General features: G+C 35.7%; 1 protein-coding gene across 1 annotated transcript; it reads right to left on the reverse strand.

Annotated features, from left to right (window-relative positions):
- Positions 1 to 293: 293 nt before the first annotated feature.
- Positions 294 to 2544, reverse strand: LOC132644908 (galactinol synthase 1). The gene is made up of 4 exons (XM_060361573.1): positions 2061 to 2544; positions 1364 to 1687; positions 1147 to 1281; positions 294 to 800 (listed from the first exon to the last, which is right to left on the reverse strand). The coding sequence occupies exons 1-4, from the start codon at positions 2376 to 2378 to the stop codon at positions 561 to 563; spliced, it is 1017 nt and encodes a 338-aa protein (XP_060217556.1). The 5' UTR covers positions 2379 to 2544; the 3' UTR covers positions 294 to 560.
- Positions 2545 to 22421: the final 19877 nt, after the last annotated feature.

A 22421-nucleotide genomic window follows, 5' to 3' on the forward strand; every position in this document is an offset into this window, starting at 1 on the left:
CGGTGCTATGCTTTTAGAAGTTTAGCTGGTCCAGTTCTGGACATGCAGTCTGTAATAGAACGTCTCACATTCGGTTGAAAGATTGAACTATTATTTCTTTACATCTTATCTACTCATAAGTTAATTTTGGGTTGAAACAAGATTCATAGTCAATTTCATTTACAACATACAGATATATTGCCGAGGTTACTGATTAGAATCCTAGTGCAGTTTATCAAAATTTCCACATTAGCCGTAAGAGAAAAGGAAAAAAGAAATAAGGGAGACTTAAAATGGTGAATGAAAGCTGCAAGTTGCAACGAAGAACCAAACCATACTTTAGTACATCGAAAATACTATACATTACTTTGGGCACCTGCTCACACATTTCAATTCATATACAACGAAATCGGAAGTGACAAACAAATCATCCACAACTTCATTTGCCTAAAAGAACCTCTGCAAATCTATCAACAAAACTTCAACCATTTGTCCGTTCACCCTGTCATTTGAAAATGCAAGGACCTCTGGGGCTTGGGACATTGACCTAATATACTGCCATGTGGCTAAGTACAATAAAATTAAGCAGCGGAAGGAGTAGTCACGTATGTGACTGCACCAGCCTGTGACATAGCAGCAGCAATCAATGGTTGCAGCTGGTTCACTGCTCCTGCATCAGCTATCACCTGGTTCACAGCAACCGGTTTCTTGTAATCCAATGATTCGTCGCTGTAAATGTCCCACCATTTCTTTACCAGTAATTTTATGTCCTCCCTTTGCATGTTCTCTTCTTTCCCTGTATACCTCCATGGCTTTGATCCCTGCTCCAATATCATAAAAAAATCAGCACTTATGCTCTCCTTTTTCATGCACTCCGTCGGTCTTATTTTATGTGTGTCTTAGTTAGACTGAATACAGGATTCCAAACGATGAAAATAAAGAACTTTTGAATTTTTCTTAAACTAAACGTGTCTATTGTACCAGAACACTTTTTGAATCTTGTAGTCTTAAAAAGACAAAAACAAAAAATAAGACAAAAATTGAAATAGAGGATTACTAAATACTTACTCCCTCTGTTCCCATATTAATGATTCATGTAGGTAACTTTCTATTTTAATCTGTCCCCAAAAGAAATATCAACTTTCTACATTTAGTTGAGTAACTCACCGCTGCACAATAGTGTACAACTTTGACTTTATCCAGCTCAACATTCTCGGGGTGACGCCATAACATTGCTAGAACAAGATTGTACACTAGAGGTATTGGTCTGTAGATGTTCTTGAAATACATATTTAAGAAGTCCTGCCATTCATATTCATATAATCAATCAATTGCCTTAGCTTGACCGATGAAAACAGATAATAAGATCAACAAAAGTATTTACCTGCTCTGCAAAAGGAGTAGAAGGGGTGATTTGAAGAGTCTTTAGTAGGTCTTCATAAGTATGAAGACTGGGCTCAAACACAAACATGCCAGCGTTGAAATAAAGGGATGGTGGCTGACCCAACTCCTCAGTAGGCCACTTAACCTTGTCCGGACACTGCTGGCAGTAGCCGATTTTATATTGAGGCGTGTGACTCCATGTTTTCTCACAGAAACAGTCCATTACTGCGTAGAAATATCCATCTGGCAATTCAAACAAATGATCAATGTTGTCATACACCTGAATGTCACCGTCCAGGTATATCATCTTCTTGTATTCCACAAACTGCATCCACGTAATGTACAATACACTATATCAATAACCTTTAGTTAATTAACTACACCCCAATACCAAGTTTAATATTTGATGCACAAATCTCCAATGTAACATACAAAACTCCAAAATTTGGCTACCGACAATCTATTTTTTTTTTAAAAGAGAATTAGGTGTATTTTAGCACATTATAACAAGTTAATTACATATGATAATCGGTAGATGCATGGTAACATGTCCACCCCTACCTAATGGGTCATCCACGAGAATAACGGGACGTAGCAACAGTAAAAATGTGACATATCCCATGGTCCACCCACGTGTGACGACAAATGTGACAGCAATACTAGAAACATGACACGTGTCAAAAAAGGGGTCCACTTACCTCCCAAATACGAAGCTTAGAGTAGTTGATGACATAATAAGCCATGGCAAATTGAGTTTGGTTGTCAGGTGGGTAAACAGGCTCAATCTCCCTTACTATACAGCCTTGCGCCTCCAGTATACGGCGGTGCTCCGGCGGTACATCCGGCAGAACTGCCACCACAAGCGGATACGCTGATTTAACCTTTCTTAAACCCTTTGCTAACCCAACCACACCCTTAACATAGTCACCAGTACCAGCTAAAAACGTTACGTAGGCCCTATCATTAATTACTGGTTTCACCATTTTGTCACCTACACTCACAATTGACGGAGCCATGCTAATTGAGGAGGTTAATGGATTTTAGTTGTAGATAATGGAGAAAATTTAATTAATTTGGTCTCAGTGGACTGAATTGAAGAAAATATTATGGGGAAGTGGTGAAATATATAGAGGTGAAGTGAAAAGAGAGCAGATGAATTAGAAGTAACGCAAGGGTACTTGGTTTCTCATGATTATTTGATTGTGGCCTACCACGTGTTAAATAAGGCTGAGATTGAAGTTGCGGGGAAGACTCTGGAACTGGGGATTATGCTTGTAATATTACTAGTAGTTACTCCCTCCACGTAAAAAAAATATTTATTTAGTCATTTGCATATCTTTTAAAAAAATATTAATTTTTAAATAAAAATAAATAATCTGATCAAATAATTTCTAATTAAATCACTATTGAAATTTAATCCCATAACATTTAATAGAAATAAATTAAAAAAAATAAGATTAATTTTTTAAATTTAATAAGTAAATAGTTTTTTAATAAAAAAATTAGTATTGAAATTTAATCCCATAACATTTAATAATAGAGCTAAATTTTAAAAAATAAGATTAATTTTTTAAATTTAACAAGTAAATATTTTTTTTAATAAAAAAAATAAATGAACGCTCATTTTGATCTGAAAGTAGTATTTAATTAAGGAATTGTTGCATGGGAATTTGGGATGAATCATGAATGGAAGACCCTAGAAGAAACCAGTCCTGCCCCGAGTTAAGTGGAGAGGCTTAATAAAGTCCGTATTTTGACCCTTTTTTTTTTGTGCGGATTGCCCTTCAAACGCACTGCCCCCTTTAATTTTTGTCCCTTAAATTGCCCCTTTAATTTTTTTAAGCGGTTAAAAATATTTTAAGATTTTAAGTTTAAATTTTCACTCAGTAAAAAAAAGAACAAGAGTTTCATAAGACAAGACTTTTCATGAAACCTCAATCTTAATGTCTAACATTTGTCTCAAAATTAGATTTATTCAGACAAAAATTAAACCTTAAAACAGAGATTTGCTTTAAAGCCTAATTTTAACCTACCTTAAGGCTTAAATTTTGCCCGAATAGATCTAATTTTGGTCAAAAGTTAAATTTTAAGATAGAAATTTATCTTAATGCCTAATTTTGAATAAAAGTTTACCTTAAGACAAATTTCTACTTCGAATAAGTCTAATTTTACTATGAAATTCTATCTTGCGATTTTTTTAACTAAATTAAAATTCAAACTCAAAATCTCAAAATATTAGGCGAAAGGAGAAAATTAAAAAATTAGCAATTTCAGGGTAAAAAATTAAAGACCACCCCCAGATAAAGGGAATCGTGCAAATTGCCTATTTTGACTTCATGTTTGATAGAGCAAAATCAGCTTATCAGAAGTGATTATCAAAAAGGAAAACTTATATAAATGATTACACTTTGTTTTTTTTTTTTTTTTTTAGATATAGCTACGTTTTTACTAATTATATTTTGTAGCTACAGTAATATGTATTCAAATTCGATTGTATTTTAATTCGGCTGTATTTCACTATATTCATTCGTAGCTATTTTTATACTATATCAAATTATTGTATTTAAATTCCGTTGTATTCAAACAACATAGGTGCAAAAAAAAAAAAATAGAGATATTCAGCTGAGCCGGCCAGATCCATGACAGTAGCAGCAACGACGAAGCACGCTGGAAAAACCACATTGAACTCTGGCGAATCAACTGAGGGCGGCGTGGAGGAGGAAGAGGTGGAGGCGCCGGCTAGATCGATAACGCCACCGCCGCCTCCAACAACCCTCGTCCTCGTCCTCTTCCTCCCATCTCGATGTATCTCCGCCGCCATCCGCCACAACACCACCACTACCACTACTTCTCCTCTCCTCTTTGTCACTCCCACACCAACAGCACTACCGTCGCCGACCCTCTCCGTCGATAGCGGTGGTGGAGCTCACCTCTGACGAGTCATCAGAGCAGCAAAGATATAACCAGCAAATCCAAAGCCATCAAGTCAGATTTGGTGGAGAAAATAGACTGCTTTTTTGTTTTCTCAATGTACTTTTTTCTCTAATGCAGTATTTTCTTTAAATATATATATATATATATATATATATATATATATATATATGTTATAGCTATGCTAAGTAATTATTTACATAGTAAGTATTAGCTATAGCAAATAATTAATTTAAATTATAATTATTATAAGTAAATACCTCTTAAATGTTATTTACACCATGTAAATTTTTCTTTAAAAAAAGTATAGAAGCAGTGCCTTTTAAAGTGTTTGACTAACCAATTTGAAAAACACTTTTAAGTAACAAATAATTTTTGACCAAGTTTTTTAAAGTGTGTTTATTTTCTCAATAAAAATAGTTTAAGAAAAACTACACTTTTTAACTTTTGAAAAATAGTTTTTGTTACCCTCTAAAAATATTTATTTTCTCCTAAAAGTTTGGTCAAACACTTTTTTTTTTTAAATAATAATAATAATAATAATCACTTTTGAGTTGCCTAAGCTTGACCAAACAGGCTATTATTCCCGGTGCTTAAGTATGACGATCAAATTATTTGTGTAAACTCGAATGTAAAAGTTTCATTTCTAAGAAATGATATATGTAACATTTAGAACTTATATAGACAGCAACTACTTGTCATACTAATAGTTAAAATGGTTAAAAATGTATGAGAAAAAATAAAAATTATTCCTTTGACTCCCAAATGATAGTTGTGGCACATAAACTGGATGAACTTAGATATAAATAACTAATATAAACAAATACTACACGATGGTTTAAGTACTATAAATAACAGGTACCTAAGTCATAGTATGAGGCTCAAGGATCAGGAGATTTATTAGTTGTCGATAAATCCATTAAAGTACCAAGTTGTTTGAGAGTAATTATAATCTCTTTATATGAGTTTACACAATTTTTACTTCATAGGAGTAATAAACTAGTACCTTTTTGGATTGATTTAGTCACCTCATGTGGACAAATTAAGATTAGATAGTATCCGTCGTACCAACTTCAAAGAAATATTTATGTAAAAGTAACAAATAATAGAAGGTAAGGTAAGTGTGTGCAGTGTGTGCAAGTTTTAGAAATTAATTGATTTTACCATACAAACTATGCATTTACCGTTATTATTCAAATTATAAAACCTCATAACATTGAAAATTTTACAGGATGTTGAATGAATCAACCATTAAAGTAAGGTATCCAAAGCATTTGAATGGCAAATTAATATGCAAATTTTAGAGTATAACAGAAATCTTTGGTACCGGCCCCCTGTGATTTGATTTCATACTCCGTTCCATTGTCTTAGTTTGATTAGGCAAGGAGTTTAAGAAATAAAGAGTGATTTATAAATTTTGTGGTCTTAAATTAAAGATATGTATACTATACTAGTCATTTGCACGATTACCCTTCAAAGGCACTGGTCTTTAATTTTTGCCCCTCAAATTGGTGGTCTTTAATTTTTGTTCTTCGCCTAATACCATGAGGTTTGGCAGAGGCGAATCCAGGATTTCATGAGGATGGGTTCACCATTGCTTTAAGATAAGATATAAATTTTTATGGGGACATCGACTTCCCGAGCAAAAGATAATTAATTACATTAGTTTCTAAGTTTCTTGATTGTCATGACTCATGAGTTCATCGTTGTAGTGCAGGCATGAAGTTTTTTTTTTTTTTTTTTTTTATACTTATTGGGACTTGGTATAATTAGAAATAAAGGAAAGAAAAGTATATGATGCAATATGAAGTAAAAACACTTTTTTACTTGAGTAATAATATAAAAAGGAAGGTAAAAAGGTAGCTTTAGAAAATAATAGTAAAGATTAAAAAAGTTGCCCAAGCTGGGGATTGAACCCGTGACCTTGAGAATACAAATATAACCTTTGACCAATGCTCCACTTCCTATTATGACCATGTGTTCACTTAGCTAATATTAGATATATTTTCAGAATTATACACATAATATATCGAGATTAGTCGAGTGACCATGTGTTTCCATGACCTAAAATTTACACACAAATTCGCCCCTGAGGTTTGGGGTTCGAACCTTGGCTCAGTCAAGAAAAAATAAACCACAAGGCATAGTTTTGTAGCAAAGTTAGGCCTCAGGCAAAGTTTTGAATGCAAAACTCTATTTCAGGCAAACTTTTAAACTCCACCTCAAGCATGCATAACTTTGCCTTGCGAATTCAAACCTCTGTCTTGCGAATCCAAACCTCTGCCTTGCGATATATTTTTTTTTAACTGAGCTGGGGTTCGAACCCAGAACCTCGGGTTATTAGGCGAAGGCAAAAATTAAAGACCACCAATTTGAGGGGCAAAAATTAAAGACCAGTGACTTTGAAGGGCAATCCGCACAAAAGAATGAAATATCTTTTAATCTTGTGATTTTAAGGTACCAAAGTACCCTTAACCTAAATGACACCAAAAAAGTGAAAATGAACCAAAATACTCCAAGAAAAAAAAAAGTGATACCAAAGTACCCTTAACGCAGTAATTTAATGCTTTTTTTTGGCTAATTACTTTCTTTTAAATTTTCACACTTTTTTCGTACTTTGGTCATAGATTAATCATGCTTCAAGACTCCAGAACTTCAATATTTATATAAAACCCATTTTTTTTTTTTTGTGCGATTAATAATGTAGGCTCAATACATCAAGGATACGCAAAACTTCGGGTCGTCGTTTTAGTGGTTGAAAAGTGGTCGAAGTAAGTTTTTGTTTGAAATCTTGTTATCAATAGCTTTAAGTTGTTTTATTTTTTATTTTTTAGGGTTTAGATTTAAGTGTGTTATTTTTTAGTTAATGCGTAATTTTATTTAGAATATTTTACAGTTTTTCTATAGTTAATTTAGGATGTCACACGAGTTAGTTATAAACAGTAACAAAGAGTAAAATAAATTCTATCATTAAGAAATATATACGCCAAAAATATACTTAATATTTAGTTAAACTAGTTATTAATTGTTTATTCTATGCTAATTTGTTAATTAGAAAATTAATCACTTATTATTTGTTAATTATGTAATTGCTAATTTGTTCATTCAAATTGTTTATCATATGTTAATTGTTAATGTGCTAAGTAGTTATCTAATTTATGTGTTAATTATTTAATTAATGATTAATTAGTTAGTTAATATAATTTTTCGTTAAATGAATTAGTTCGTTATTACTTTAATTGTAGTTAGAAGAATAATTAGTTAGTGATTGTTAATTATGAATTAGTTAGTTAATATATAACATAATTTTTACAATCATAAAATGAATAACAAACGATAAACTAAATTCCGTCGGTACACCGGTTTGATTTTTAGCAAACGTTAATATATTCAATATAATTTTTTAATTATATTGAATAATTATATTGACAGGACACCGCTCCAGCTTGATCCTCTCAGCATCCCGTTCATGAGACTACTTCAGATTCTGCACCAGACTCACCTCAGGGGCCCTTTCAGGAGCCTACTCATGCACCCGTTGATACACAGGTTTTGATTTTTAACAAACGTCAATGTATTCAATATAAATTAAATTAATACTAATTTTTATATGTTTTTTCACATTCACCCTTTGGCGCCTGTGGTCCCGTATCCCGATGAGGATGATTATGTTGCGGTCCCGTCTCCCGATGAGGATGAGCCCATCTGACCGGATGCTCTGAACGTACCAACGGTACGAGATCCCAAGAGGAAGCACTTTATCGTCAAGAGCGCAAAGAAGGAAAAGGCGGATGATCATGATGAAGAGCGTCCTGTTATTAAGAGGAGAAAGGGGGGCAGGGATAATGACGAGAGTGGTGGAGATCATATATGCCTTAGGCCTCATGGTATTCTAAAGTCTACTACATGTGGGACCGATTGATGATTGTCTATATGTAATAAGTTGTATAGTTTAAGTCAATATTAAGTATATTTTTGCGTATCTATTTCTTAATGATAAAATTTATTTCTCTTTATTATCGTTTATAAGTAACTCGTGTCACATCCTAAATTAATTATTAAAAAATTGTAACATATTCGAAATAAATTTACGCATTAACTAAAAAATAACATGCCTAAATCTAAACCCTAAAAAATAAAAAAACTTAAAGGTAATGATAACAACGTAACAAAACTTTTTTCAAGCACTTTTCAACCACTGAAACATTATTAATCGCACAAAAATAAATCAGTTCTATCTAAAATATTGAAGTTCCGGAGTCTCGAAACATGATTAATCTATGGCTAAAGTACGGAAAAAGTGTGAAAATTTAAAAGAAAGAGAGTAATTAACCAAAAAAAAAAAAAAGAATAACGCAGTAATTTACTGCGTTAATGGACTTAACTGAGCCGTTACAGTTAAGTCCAAAAACGTAGTAAATTACCGCATTAATTGTAACTTTGGTATCACTTTTTTTCTTGGGGTATTTTGATTCATTTTGACTTTTGTTTTTGGGTCATTTAAGTTCCGAACTTCTTATTATGTATGATGTTTGAATTATCAACTTACTAAAAATAAAAAGAGATATTCTTTTTGAGACATTTAAAGATGGAGGGAGTATTTTGTTATGATCTCTCGTCATTCCCCAACAAAAGACTTTCTTATAATTGGCTTCAAAACCCTCGCGTCTTCTAGGTTTTCTAGTGGAGTGTAATTTAAAGAATCAAGCATGGCATTGGTCCAACTGTGACACTTATATTGTCTTTATTTTTTTAAGGCCTCGGGACTCTGGAGCCAATTGGTTCCACCATTGAAAGTGACTAGATTCTAATATGATAATTTGGTGAAATTTCCATTCAATGTGTGTTATTATGTACCATTAACTTAGTAGTACTCTTTAAGCAAAAATAACTTAGTAGTAGTAGATCTTTATGACATTTCATTTCAAAATATGGAAGGCCTATCTTATCTTTAATTTTTAATTTTTATTTATTTTACAAGTAGAAAGATTTTTATTCTATTTGAAAACTAAAAATAGCATATTACATAACATAAAATATTAATTCACGAAGATTTCTTTTTTAATTTCATGCAAGATAAGGCTGAAAATTAATTTAATTAGGGAATTGTTGCATGGGAATTTGGGATGAATCATGAATGGAAGACCCTAGAAGAAACGAGTCCTGCCCCGAGTTAAGTGGAGAGGCTTAATAAAGTCCGTATTTTGATCATTTTTTGTGTCAATTGTCCTTCAAACGCACTGTTCTTTAATTTTTGTACCTTAAATTGCTAGTCTTTAATTTTCGCCATTGATTTAACAAAGTGGTTGAAAATATTTTAAGGTTTTGAATTCGAATTTTCACTCTAAGAGCCTCACAAGGCTAGACTTTTTGTGAAACCTCGATTTAAGGCCTAACATTTATCTCAAAATTAAGCTTATTCGGCAAAAGTTAGATCTTAAGGCAGAGGTTTGCCTTAAGGCCTAATTTTGGACAAAAGTTCGTCTTAAGGCAAACTCTGCCTTAATGCCTAAATTTTATCCGAATAGGCCTAATTTTGGGCAAAAGTTAGGCCTTAAGACAAAGACTTATCTTAATGCCTAATTTTGGACAAAAGTTTGCCTTAAGGCAAACCTCTGCTTTAAGGCCTAACTTTTGCCCGAATAGGTCTAATTTTGCTACAAAACTCTATTTTGGGATTTATTTATTTTTTGAGCGGGGTTCAAACCCAAAAATTTTGGGATATTAGGCGAAGAGTGAAAATTAAAAACCAGTAATTTAAGGGGGGGGGGGGGGGGGGGGAATTAAAGATCACTCCCGAATAAGGGCAATCGTGCAAATTGCCCTATTTTGACTTCATGTTTGACACAGCATAATCAACTTATGAGAAGTGCTTTTAAAAAAAGAAAACTTACACAAATGACTACACTTTGGGTTTTTTTAGGCATATGTGATGACCCGCCACGTCATCATGCCACCTAGGCGCCACGTGGAACTATTTTTGCCATGTAGGAAGCTTATATGGATGCTTACATGGAAAGGAGGCTAGCTTATGTGAGAAGGTTCTAGAGAAATATGGAGATTTCTCATGAAGACCTTAGAACCTTATGGAATTGCATGGAAAATCCTTAGAATAATTTAGTTGTGTAGAGATTTCTAGAATAGGGGCTTATTTGTAAATATGTGAGGACTTGTGTAATAATTATTATTTACATACTAGTCCCTAGGTGAGTAGTATAAATAGGAGGGTCATTCATTTGTAAAAAACCATCAAGCAAATCAATTAAGTCTTCTATAATAAAAAGCTTCCTTCTAGAAAATTTCTCTTGTCTTTCTCAATTACTATTCCTTTAGCAATCTTGAGTGTAGTAAACTAGGCTGACTTGGCATAGCAAGATCATGAGTAAGTTGTGCAAGAATGTGAGCGAGTTGTCAAGTGCCGCACGTGCGCTTAGTTGAAGACTAAGGACGTGACAACGTGGTATCAGAGCGAAGGTTACGACTAAGGGAATGACAAACGACGGAGAAATCAACGCTGCTAAAACCCAAGCCAACGTCATCCAGGATGCTGCTGGCAAGAAAGGCCATAACAAAAAGAGGATTGTCGCCAACTAGAGCCAAGAGGTGCCACCAGAGGTTGTGTCAAATGAAGGGCTTACTTCCTAAGAACCATCTACCACTAAGGCGAGCAAGGATGACGTGGAGGTCCTGTCCGAAGATGCCTCGCTCGGTAAAGAGTGGGTTATGAAGGTTAATGTGGGGATGAACGCCATCGACATATTTGGCCAACGTTTGGGAAAGGTGGAGGGCACTCTTAGCATTCTTGAGGGGCATACTCTTGAAGAAATTGAAAGCATCCAAAATGACTTGGAGGGGCGTATGCAGGCTGAGATTGAGGTAAAGCAAACCATCACTGCCTTAGAGTGCAGACTCATGGAGGCGTTGAGTACTATCGATGCCATGAAGGCAAAGATAGTGGCACTCGAAGAGCAGGTCAATGTTGGCGTGACCGAGGCAGCCAACAATGTTGTCATGACGAGGGAAGCTAAGATCGAGGCTCCCAAGCCACCAGTATTTAAAGGGGTTCGTGATGCATAAGAGGTGGAGAACTTTCTTTGGCACTTGGAGAACTATTTCAGACATGGCAAAGTGAGGGATGATGAGGCCAAGATCAACACCGCTGTGTTGTACCTAACAAAGACTGCCATGCTATGGTGGAGAAGAAAGGTCGCCGATGCTGAGAGAGGTCTATGCACAATTAGCACATGGGATCAGTTCAAGAACAACTTCAAGCGACAGTTCGTACCAAGTAATGTTTTGTACGAGGCAAGGCACAAACTTAGGGAGTTGAAGCAAATAGGGAGCATACGAGACTATGTTAAGGAGTTACCACCCTTACGCTTCAAATTCCTAACCTCACTAATGATGACTTATTGTTTCACTTTATTAACGGGTTGCAAAATTGGGCTAAGCAGGAGTTGCAACGCCGTCGAGTCGCAGACATAGACCAGGCCATAGCGGAGGCCGAGTCTTTGATGGACTTCAAGCATGACAAGCACGACAAAGGCCAAGGCAATGAGTCAAGGGGTAGCGATGCCAAAGGTGGGGGAGATCGTGGCGAGAGCAAGGAGTCGCATCAACAATACTCTAAGACTCAAAATGAGAATAGGTTCGACGGTAAGAAGTCAAGTGGTCGTCAGGGCTATGCCGAAAATAAGGCACAGAACGAGAAGAAGGGATGCTACTTATGCGGAGGGCCGCACAACTTAAAAAATTGCCCTGACTTGAAGAGCCTTAGCGCTATGGTGCATGAAAGAAATGAGCAGACGCAAACACAGAGTACGGGAATCGCACAGTTGGGGACGATTAGACTATATGGCGTTGTTGCGAAGCAAGTCAAACCAATGATAATAAAAACCAGTACGTGGATCTCACCATCAATAACAAGTCCGCTAGGGCACTGGTAGACACTGGGGCGACTCACAATTTTGTGACCGAGGCTGCAGCGAAGAGACTAGAGTTGAAGCTTGCTCCAATTAACGCCCTCGTCAAGACTGTGAATGCTAAGCCAGAAAATGCTCGTGGTGTAGTGATACACTCAAATTACACCTATTAATGGCGTAAAGCGGACGTTGTCAAATATAGTAACCCAAACAAGGTTGGGGTCGAATCTCACAGGGAATATGGAGAGAAAAGGATACTAATCGTATGCGATACTAGTCTTTAAAGACTTTAATCCTATCCCTGATAGTTTGAAATATTTGTTGAATAATGTAATTGAATATTTTGACTGGCATTGTATTTAATGCGAGATAAATACTAAGGTTGTGTTCCCCAACTTGATTAGATATTATGCTTCAGGTTTCAATGTGATATATTTCTAATGGTTGTTCTATGAATATGCACTTGATCTCTTAAGGACTTCCTAATGTTTCCCAACAGTTAAGCCGTATTTCCTCTTTATGATTCTTTCGAATATAAAAGAGTTGCAAAAGAAGAGCGACCAACAATGCCAATTTAGACTTGTTCTTATCCCTAAGTTAGTCTATTAAATGAGTGTTAACGCCTCGAGTCATTGTTATTCGATCTTACCAATACTAACTCTCTTTCCCAAGAAAAGTTAATATAATGGCTTAGGCTAATGCTTGCAATCATTAACCAACGCTAACGCACAAAGATAGAATAAATACTAACAACCATTACGCATATATCAATAGTAGAAACCCATTCACATAATATCCATCATGGGATCCACAACCTTAGCGTTAAAATTAGCTACTCATAATTTTTGCTAACAAAGAAAGCTTGAAAGTTAACATGATATACTTACTGTCATACCCCTTTTTAACCGGAGTTAAAGTAGAAGTACGACATATTGGAGATTCCTGTTTTTTGTTTATTTGTTTTAAGGAGTCGCCACCTAATTATTTATGGTGAATTAGGACACCTAAAGTTTATTAAAGTTATAATCTAAAGTTGATATTATTGTAAAGTCTACGAAACCAAATGATTCTAGGTAAGGGTTCAATTAGTCTAAAGGGAAGGTATTAGGCATCCTTTAAAACCCATTAACAATGGTTAACCGACCGGACTTATAATTAATTAGGCTAAGTGTAAATATAGTATTATAAAAAAAGAAAGTAGCTTTGTAACTATGACGAAAGATATAGATAGATATGTAAGAATGCTATTTAAAATAGAATTTGTAGAAAATAATAATTTGTATAAAAGAGTACTTTAATACGACTTATAAATGTTGTTAAAGTTTTAAGCGGAAGTATAATAGTGTGATTTAAAATAATACTTATAGAAAACATAATAATTTGTGTAACAAAAGATTCTAAATGTTAAATGAGACATGAAGATATTGCTAAAGCCTAATTTGAAAATATAGTAATATTATTCAAAAACAAGATTCGTGAAAAATAGGGTAATTTGCTTATGATTGATAGCCTTTTAAAAGATGATTCGTCAAATGTGAAAATAAAAATGATGTTATATGAATACGATGGTGTAGAAATGCCTAGACTTATATTCTTAAGTATGATGAAAAGTTCATAAGTTTCTTTCTATTTTTTTATCACTCATTATTTAACCAATTTCGGCTAAAAAAAATGTATAATTGGGTAAATCTTAAAAATGTTTATAAAATATAATTGGATCCCTATTTAACGACGTTTTGAAATTTATAAGATAGTAAGAGTGAAAAATGATTCCTTTAACCCAAAATATGTAGTCATATTATTTGAAAATCAATTGCTCGAATAAATGTTATAGATATTATAAATAGTTTAGAAAATAGAAGTGAATGTAATTTGTGAAATTAACTACCCATCACTAAACTAAAACCCTTAACGTCACTAGGATTTATCTAAATTACCTAAAAGGTAAAATGTTAGTCATACAAAGCAAATAAGAATACACAACAATAGAAATAAGGGAGAGAGTAAACGGGTAAACGGGTAAACGGGTTTGGCCTATTTATTAGGGCCCAGCTGAACTGTTCACGTTTATTGGGCTCAGGCCCAACAAATCTACTTATGTTGCTGCTGTGATCTGTTGGCTGTTGGGCTTCGGCCCAGCAGCTTTAATGTATTGCTGCGAGAACTGTTCATCTATTGGGCTTCAGCCCGGATTTTTGTTTTCTTGTTGGGCTGCGGTCAGGGATCTGGACACAAGAGGAGTTGTGTTGGGCTTTTAGCCCAACGCCAGATATGAAAGAAAACGAGTCCGAAGGACCCATATGCGATGTTCATGCATAAAAATGAGAAAAAAATGATTAGTATACGATCAATGAATAATGTTAAATATACAAAATATAAACATACTTTGCAATATACAAGCAAAGCAACTTTCAGACATGGGCTTAGCAGTACATAGCTACTAAAAATGAGACAGACCAGGAAAACAGTGGAAGTTCCCATAGGCAGATTGCATGGTATATTTCAATCACATTCTGACCAAAATAAGATCCCCAACATGTGCAAGTTCCTCAGATTACCCAGTGAAGGTCATAGATACCATGTTTTGTATTGAAAGAAAACAAACTTTAGAACCCTCTATCTACATTCTAGGACCCAGAATTCCAGATTAGCTAGCAAGATTATAGCACATACTGCCCAACCCCAAAACAGAGTCACACAGAGATCTTGGTAAAGTACTATGCAATGACTAAATGTATGTGAAGAGTTAAACAATTTAGACAGGTAGCAGCAAAGAGAGAACAATCAACTCTGGATGAAACATAGCCCAAATAACAAACTGAGTATGACAGTAGGGATGTATCATGGTCGATTAGCATGTTCAACATAAAGGGAATAAACCAAGGCAAGTCGTATAGCAGTCACTACACAACAGATTAAATCAGAAATAATCTCAGAAGCATATGTAGGCATGAGCAGGAGACAATGCACAGGCAAGTACGTATGAAATTCGCGTCATAAAAGACCTTAATGACACAAACAGTAACAAAATCGAACATATATCCCTTTGAAAGAGCAAAGACAAATAGCAGGCAGCAGCCATAGGCAAGGCAAAGGGGAGAAGTATGCAGCTGCTGAGGACAAGCCAAGGCAGATTAGGTTGATGACCAACTCAAACATTGATGTAGAGCTGAGTGGAGTTTTTCCATACAGTAATACATAGAGGTTTCAAACAGGAAGGCACTGCAGCAGACTGAAATGAACACATACAAGGCCTTAATAAAACTATGCATGCCCAGAATCTTTAGAGCTAAATCTCAGGCCAGACCAACTGGAACATACACTCGTCAATTGATTTTGTAGACATATTGAAAGCAGATGTAGGGATGCAGACTTTAAATTTAGCAAAGTGAACCTTCAAATTGTTTTAACAGCACCCCACGTTCAGTTTGACAGAGAAGCAAACTCTTTTTTTTTTTAAAAGAATGAGCAAATTGGAACCCCAACTAAACATGTATTAAGATTGAGAGAAAACATTTGGTAGTATTCTAGATTTTAAATACATAGCATGTTTTCCTTTAGAATTCAATGACTAAGCAGGACATGGAAAAACCAATGCTAGGAAAGTTGTTACGACTGGGCAAAGAAAAGATCAAACCAGAAAATCAACTAAGCCAAAACCTCTCTGTGCTCCCTGGAAAGTGAGGTAAACTGATCACAAGCAAATGCATTTGGCTTCAACAGCAACAAATTTCTTCTTGACTTAAAGGAGACATTTGCAGTTTAACCATAAGACAACATGTATAGATCTTTCATCCAAACTTATGAAAATGTATTTATCATTAAATCGTATCTAGACAAAGGTTAACAGATCAAAACAAAATTTTCAAAACACGAAATGTGGAGGATCTTTGCTATTTTTTACAAAATACCTTCAGACCAAATGAAAATGGCTTCATTTCTATATCAAGATGAAATTGTGAAACTATAGAAAATATTTCTGTACCTGATTACTTAATCACAGTTGAAATTAACCCTGCTAAGGCATACTGGGATATCTGGTCGCATAGTAGCAGTAATTCAGACCCAATAAAACAATTTCGATCAAAACATCAACTCACAAACATTGTCCAACTAACATAACCAGCAGGTAAATTAAACATTATTCGTTACTAAACTGAAATTAGACTAACTAAAACTTGGACATACACAATACCACTAAACTGGTAAACTGAAATTTAACCAAAACCGAAGCAACGACATACACGAACAACATCACGGATTTTAAATTCGAAATGAAAGAAATACGCTGACCTTTTGTGGGTGCAGTGAAGTGGGTGTTGACGTCTCGGATTTAAACTCGAACTCGAAGAACCCGATTAAAGTAACAAAAATTTCCAACCAAAAATAGGGTGATTGTTGGCTGTTCCCTTTCGAGTAAAGACTCTTTTATGATCAAAATCGATATTTTAGTAGGGGATTTTTGCGGTTACGGCTTCTTGTTCCCCTTTCGTAGGACTGATTTCGTTTTCAACTCCACGAACTCTAACAAAAGAATTTGGAACAAGCTTAGGTAGAGTAAAAAAAAGTGTTGAGTATTATCTCCCCCAAATCCCTAAAGATATTCCCCAAATTTCCGCCCTTTGACAGAACAATTCGTCCTAGATTTATAGGGTTTTCGATTCGGGTTTGAGGAAGAGAGAGAGGAGCGTAGAAGAGAATAGTGGGGGACAGAGGGAAGTGGAGCAGAAATGGTGGGAGATGGGAGCGGCGGCGAAAGGGAGAGAGAGATAAGGGAGGCGGAAAAAGAAGAAAAGAAGAAAAAGGAGGAGCGGGAATGAGGGAAAGGGAGGAAGGGGTGCGGCGGTGTGAAATGAGGAGATGAAGGGGAAACCCTTTTTAGGGTTTCCCTCATTTTGCTGAAAAAATGAATTGGACCCGGTCCATTTGTGGACCGAGTCAAATTTTAGACTGGGTATTTAAAATAATGGATTGGTAAACTAAATATGGACTGATCTAAAAATTGAGATAAAAAATATGGTCTAGTCCAAAAATATTAGGAATTAATCGGACTTTGATTTGGGGTTCGGTAAGTCAAAATACGGACTGAGTGCAAGAAATAGTTTGACTTTTAAATTTGAATAAGAGACACATTTTGATTAACGATATACTAAGGATGCCAGAATATCACCTAATACGGAAATATGTAATTATAAAAAGTCCCGGGTAAAAATTATATGATGTCGCAAATGACCGTGCAATAATATTTAATAACAAACGCTATCATTTAAATGTGCGAAATAAATGCGATGTGTGTGCGGAAGTTGGTAGAAACGTCGAGAAATGCAAGTTTCAATAATACTAAATAATAGTAGCAAATAAATAGCGGTAGTAATACTGCTAAATAACAATGATAATGGTAATAATGATAATGGTGATAAAAATAATAATAGATATAATAATAATGGTAAATAACAAACATTGATAATTAAAAATGATAATAATTAATAATAACAATAAAGATGATAGTAATTAATAAACAAAAAATAATAACGATAAATAACAATTATTGATAATAACAAGATGATAATAAATTAATAATAATAACAATAATAGGGGTAATAATAAAATAATAATGATAAAAATAATAAGAAATAATAATGATGATAATAATAAATAATAAATAACAATTATTGATAGAATAATGATAATAATTAATAATAAAAAATAACGATGATAATGATGATTAATAATTGATAACAAATAACGCTGATAATAATGATTAGTAATTAATAATAATAATAATGATAATGATAATGATAATGAAAATAACAAGAAATAATAATTAATGACAATTAATAATAAAAATGATAATTTAAGAATAATAATAATAATAATAATAACAATAATAATAATAATGATAATAATAAACTGCAGAAGTATAAATAAAACGTGGGTGTTAATAAAAGACTAATAATTATAGTAAAACTTAAATGCATATTTTTTAATTTCTCGAAATACCAGAAGTATAAATAGGTATTTCGGAGGAGATGCGGGACAAAATTAGGTGTCAACAGTATATAGAAAGTAAGGATTTACAAAATGTTGTCTTGTAATAAATTTAACGATTCCAAACCCGAAAGTGAAATGACGATGAACATTTAAAATTTGTGATAAATTAATACTTGTAAAAAAAATAAAAGTAGCGGATATAAATGGCAGTGAAAATAAAGTATCTAGCTCGTCAATAAATTTAGACGTCTGAATGAATAGAATTAAATAAAGGAGGGACAAAATTGGGTGTCAACACTTACGATGCAAATACAATATGGAATGAAAGTGAAGTTATTGGTTTAAATGCTCCAACCACTTCTAATATTAAAGACCTAAAGTTAATGCTCCCAAGAGAAATCTGAATTATGAATTTAAAACCCTACTTTAAGTATTTATAGGGCCAAAAATCGCGTCATGTTTCTGGACAAAAACACCCCTACGTGGCATCGTTACGGACCTTAACACAGGTTACGGTCCGTCCTTTTGTCAGCATGATGTCACGGCCACTATGCGACGGATCGTAACTTAGGTTACGGTCCGTATCTCCCAGCGTATCCTGGCCTCAGTGTTCAGTGCTCAATGCGTTACGCCACGACGTTACGCCCCGTAACCTAAGTTACGGACCGTCCTTCTGGGCGTAACCTGTGACACTACTTGGCAACTTTCTGGAAATTTTCCTCAGCTTACGGTACACGTAACGGCCCGTAACATGAGTTACGGACCGTCCTTCATAGCGGCACGTATCCTCTCTGGTACGGATCACGTTACGGTCCGTAACTCGAGTTACGGACCGTTATTTAGCTCCAAGTTGTCCATTTTTTCAGCAGTACATATCAATTCCGATCCTTATTCAACCAACCCTATAAAACACAAAAATAACATAAGAAACGATGTAAAAACACTTAAAAACAAGCAACACTTCTAGTTACAAAGGCATAAAATGTGCCGAAATTCACGGCACATCAACACCCCCAACTTAAGCTTTTGCTTGTCCTCAAGAAACTACAATAAGACTCACTACTAACACACGACATCTAGAAAAATAAGAATGACTACGGTGGTTTTGGCATGTGTTTCTAGCACAGACTTTTCAATCCAAGAAAAATATTTATGCTCTTGTCCATCTCCTATTTGCGACACAAGACGCACATTTCAGAAGAATTGAAATTCACTATGCAACCTCAATTAATGACACAATCATAGTATGGGAGTCTCTATGCACATGAATTTCATCTTTCGGAAAGCTAGTTACTTTGCAATCTACAATCCATACACCCTCACATAGACCAAAGAATGTCCCAACACATATTTACAAAATAAATGGGACAGAAGACTAAAGAGACAGAAGGACACTCACACTCACAAAGAAATTTGCATACCATGCGTGCACATACCATAGGCTTGCCTTTATTTTCCATGCCTTCAACTTTGAACAGTTTGATTGTGATCACATTAGGTCTTTTTAGGCTTGTAACATTGGCTTAGGGACGGTTAGGATGAATATTTGGATAGTGGTGACTCACCCTCCTTGACGCTTCTTTTTGACTTCATTCACCTTTCTTCCTCTTATTTCTGACCCTACAGCTTCAGCGTGGATTTATTTAGAACTTATATATCTATATATCTACTTCTCTTTTTATATATATATCCACACTGAATCATGCCCCGCAATACTCACGATCACCCCCCAACAGGCCTTTGGCCTTACTTTCCGCATGTTTCACTTATCACCCCCAACTTAGGCTTTTAAGCTCATTTTCCGCATTTTTCACTTATCACCCCCAACTTAGGCTTTTAGCCTCATTTGTCATTCTTCAGTGTCAAGGAGGGACTTGGTGCCAAATGGGTTTATTCACAGAAGGGAAGGAGGTTAGTTCACGGCTAATCAAAGAAAAAGTTTATAGGCTCAAAATGGGAGACTAGGGATCATTTTCTGATGGGCTAGGCTCATTTAAGATAAACCGGTTTTGGAGTCAATACAAAGAAAGCCTAAGATCACTTCACAATCAAACTCTCCTTAGAATTCACGCACAACCAACCGGGCAAGTTCTAGATTACACGCATCATATACAAATAGAAACTAAGAACTCACAACCCAATGGCATAAGGATTGTTTAAATATTCTAACTTCACTTCCGTTTGAAGATTTCACGTACATGGACACCCTTTATTTGCAATGTCATTAAAAGAACTATACATGTCAATATCAACAACCCATTCTTGATGTACATCACAAATTATTTTTCGGTGGGATATCATTGACTTGTAAAAACCACTTTTATATATGCTAGAAACACGGACCACCACCACTTAAGTCATCATTACTTTACTCTTAATTAAACATCCTAAACATGCCAGGTTCAACATAAAAATAACATTCTTCGGGAATAGAACACATGGCAAAGAACAACCGAAGAAGGTCCTAACACATACTTAATAATAAAAACAATACCAACAAAAACAAAAGCAATAACAATTGTCCTAAACACATACCTACTATCACAATTTGGGATAAAATACCCACAAAAATAAAAACCATAACAAATAATATCCAATATACCAAAGAAATACCAATAATACCAATAAAAACAGCAATTACCCACACCCCCAACTTAGAAACATGCATCCCCTCAAGGCATCTATATAATGCATCAAAAGAACGGAGGGCCTCCTTGGAGCACACTAGGCGCTCGGATCTGCAGCAGCATCATGAGGTGGAGCAATAATGGTGTCAGGCTAGCCAACACTAGAAGTCCCAGTCGCAGATGGTGGGGGAGAAGTATGGCGAGCCGGCTCAATGGGATGGGCAGAGCTAGAAGTAGCTCCAGTGGTGTCAGAACCCAGCCGAGACTCATGTCGGAGCTTCTTCAAAGTGCGCCGCTCCTCCTCCTCATTCTGTGGGCGCAAAGCAGCAAATGGATCAAGACTCTGGAGGATGGGCTCGAGGTTTTCATCATCTGACGTGGCTCTCCTGCGCTTCCCTTTAGCCAAAGAATGGGTATCCTCTTCCAACTCCTCGTCGTGCTCCTCCTCAACTGTGTCCTCGATCTCATCATCCCCAAGTAGACTCTGAACCGGCTGGTATAAGCTCTGTACCAACTCTGTGTGTACTTTCGGATGCTGGTCCGTCACAACAGCCACTTCCTGTGCCTTCAATTTCTGCACATCATCCTTGACAGACCGCAACTCACTCTGAATAGTGCCCAACTCCATAGCAGGGTATGTCCTAGTCAGCTCAGTCATTCTGTTCTCAATACTATCTATCCGAGAGTGGATCCGTAGGTGGTCATTATCCATCTGTTCTTTTATTGGCCGCAACGCTGCATCAATAGCTCTTTTTGTGTACAATTTCAGCTCAGTCATGAGCTGCTTGACTTGCCTATCTGTTCGATCCGCTTGCAGGACCACTGCCCCGAAATTCTCCAGGTTGAATATCATTTTTCTTGCAAGCTCGGGTGTGTTGCAGTGACAGCCCGCCTGGGTTCACTATGGCTCGACGAACTAGACGAACTCTCCGTATCAGACCCGGAGGAACTTTTGGATGGTGTGGCTGGCCTGGTAGATGCAGCAGGCTGCTTTGTAGCTCTGGTGGCCTTGCTTTGATCTTCATCGCGCAACCGTGAGGTGACTTTGCTTGCAGCACGACCATTTCCTTTGCCTGCAACCTTGGGTGAAACCTTCTTTCCTTGCATTGGGTTACCCATAGCTGTGGAAGGCAAAGTTAGATATGATATACGAGAAGCTGTTCAATTATACATTTCATTGGTTCAAATTAAGGACTTCAATTAGCTTAGGCACCGTAACACAGTCGACGGACCGTCGATGGTGTTACGGGCCGTAGCTTCAACCGTAACTCAAATGTTTCATTTATAACACGGGAAGCGTAACATGATCGACGGACCGTCATACGCGTTACGACCCGTCCTTCATAGCGGCACGTATCCTCTCTGGTACGGATCACGTTACGGTCCGTAACTCGAGTTACGGACCGTCATTTAGCTCCAAGTTGTCTGTTTTTTCGGCATTTCATATCAATTCCGATCCTTATTCAACCAACCCTATAAAACACAAAAATAACATAAGAAACGATGTAAAAACACTTAAAAACAAGCAACACTTCTAGTTACTGTTACACTTCGGAAATTTCTCCGTACTTGTATGATGAGTGGAGTG

Source organism: Lycium barbarum, chromosome 6, assembly GCF_019175385.1.
Source record: "Lycium barbarum isolate Lr01 chromosome 6, ASM1917538v2, whole genome shotgun sequence".
In the NCBI taxonomy this organism is placed as follows: domain Eukaryota; kingdom Viridiplantae; phylum Streptophyta; class Magnoliopsida; order Solanales; family Solanaceae; genus Lycium; species Lycium barbarum.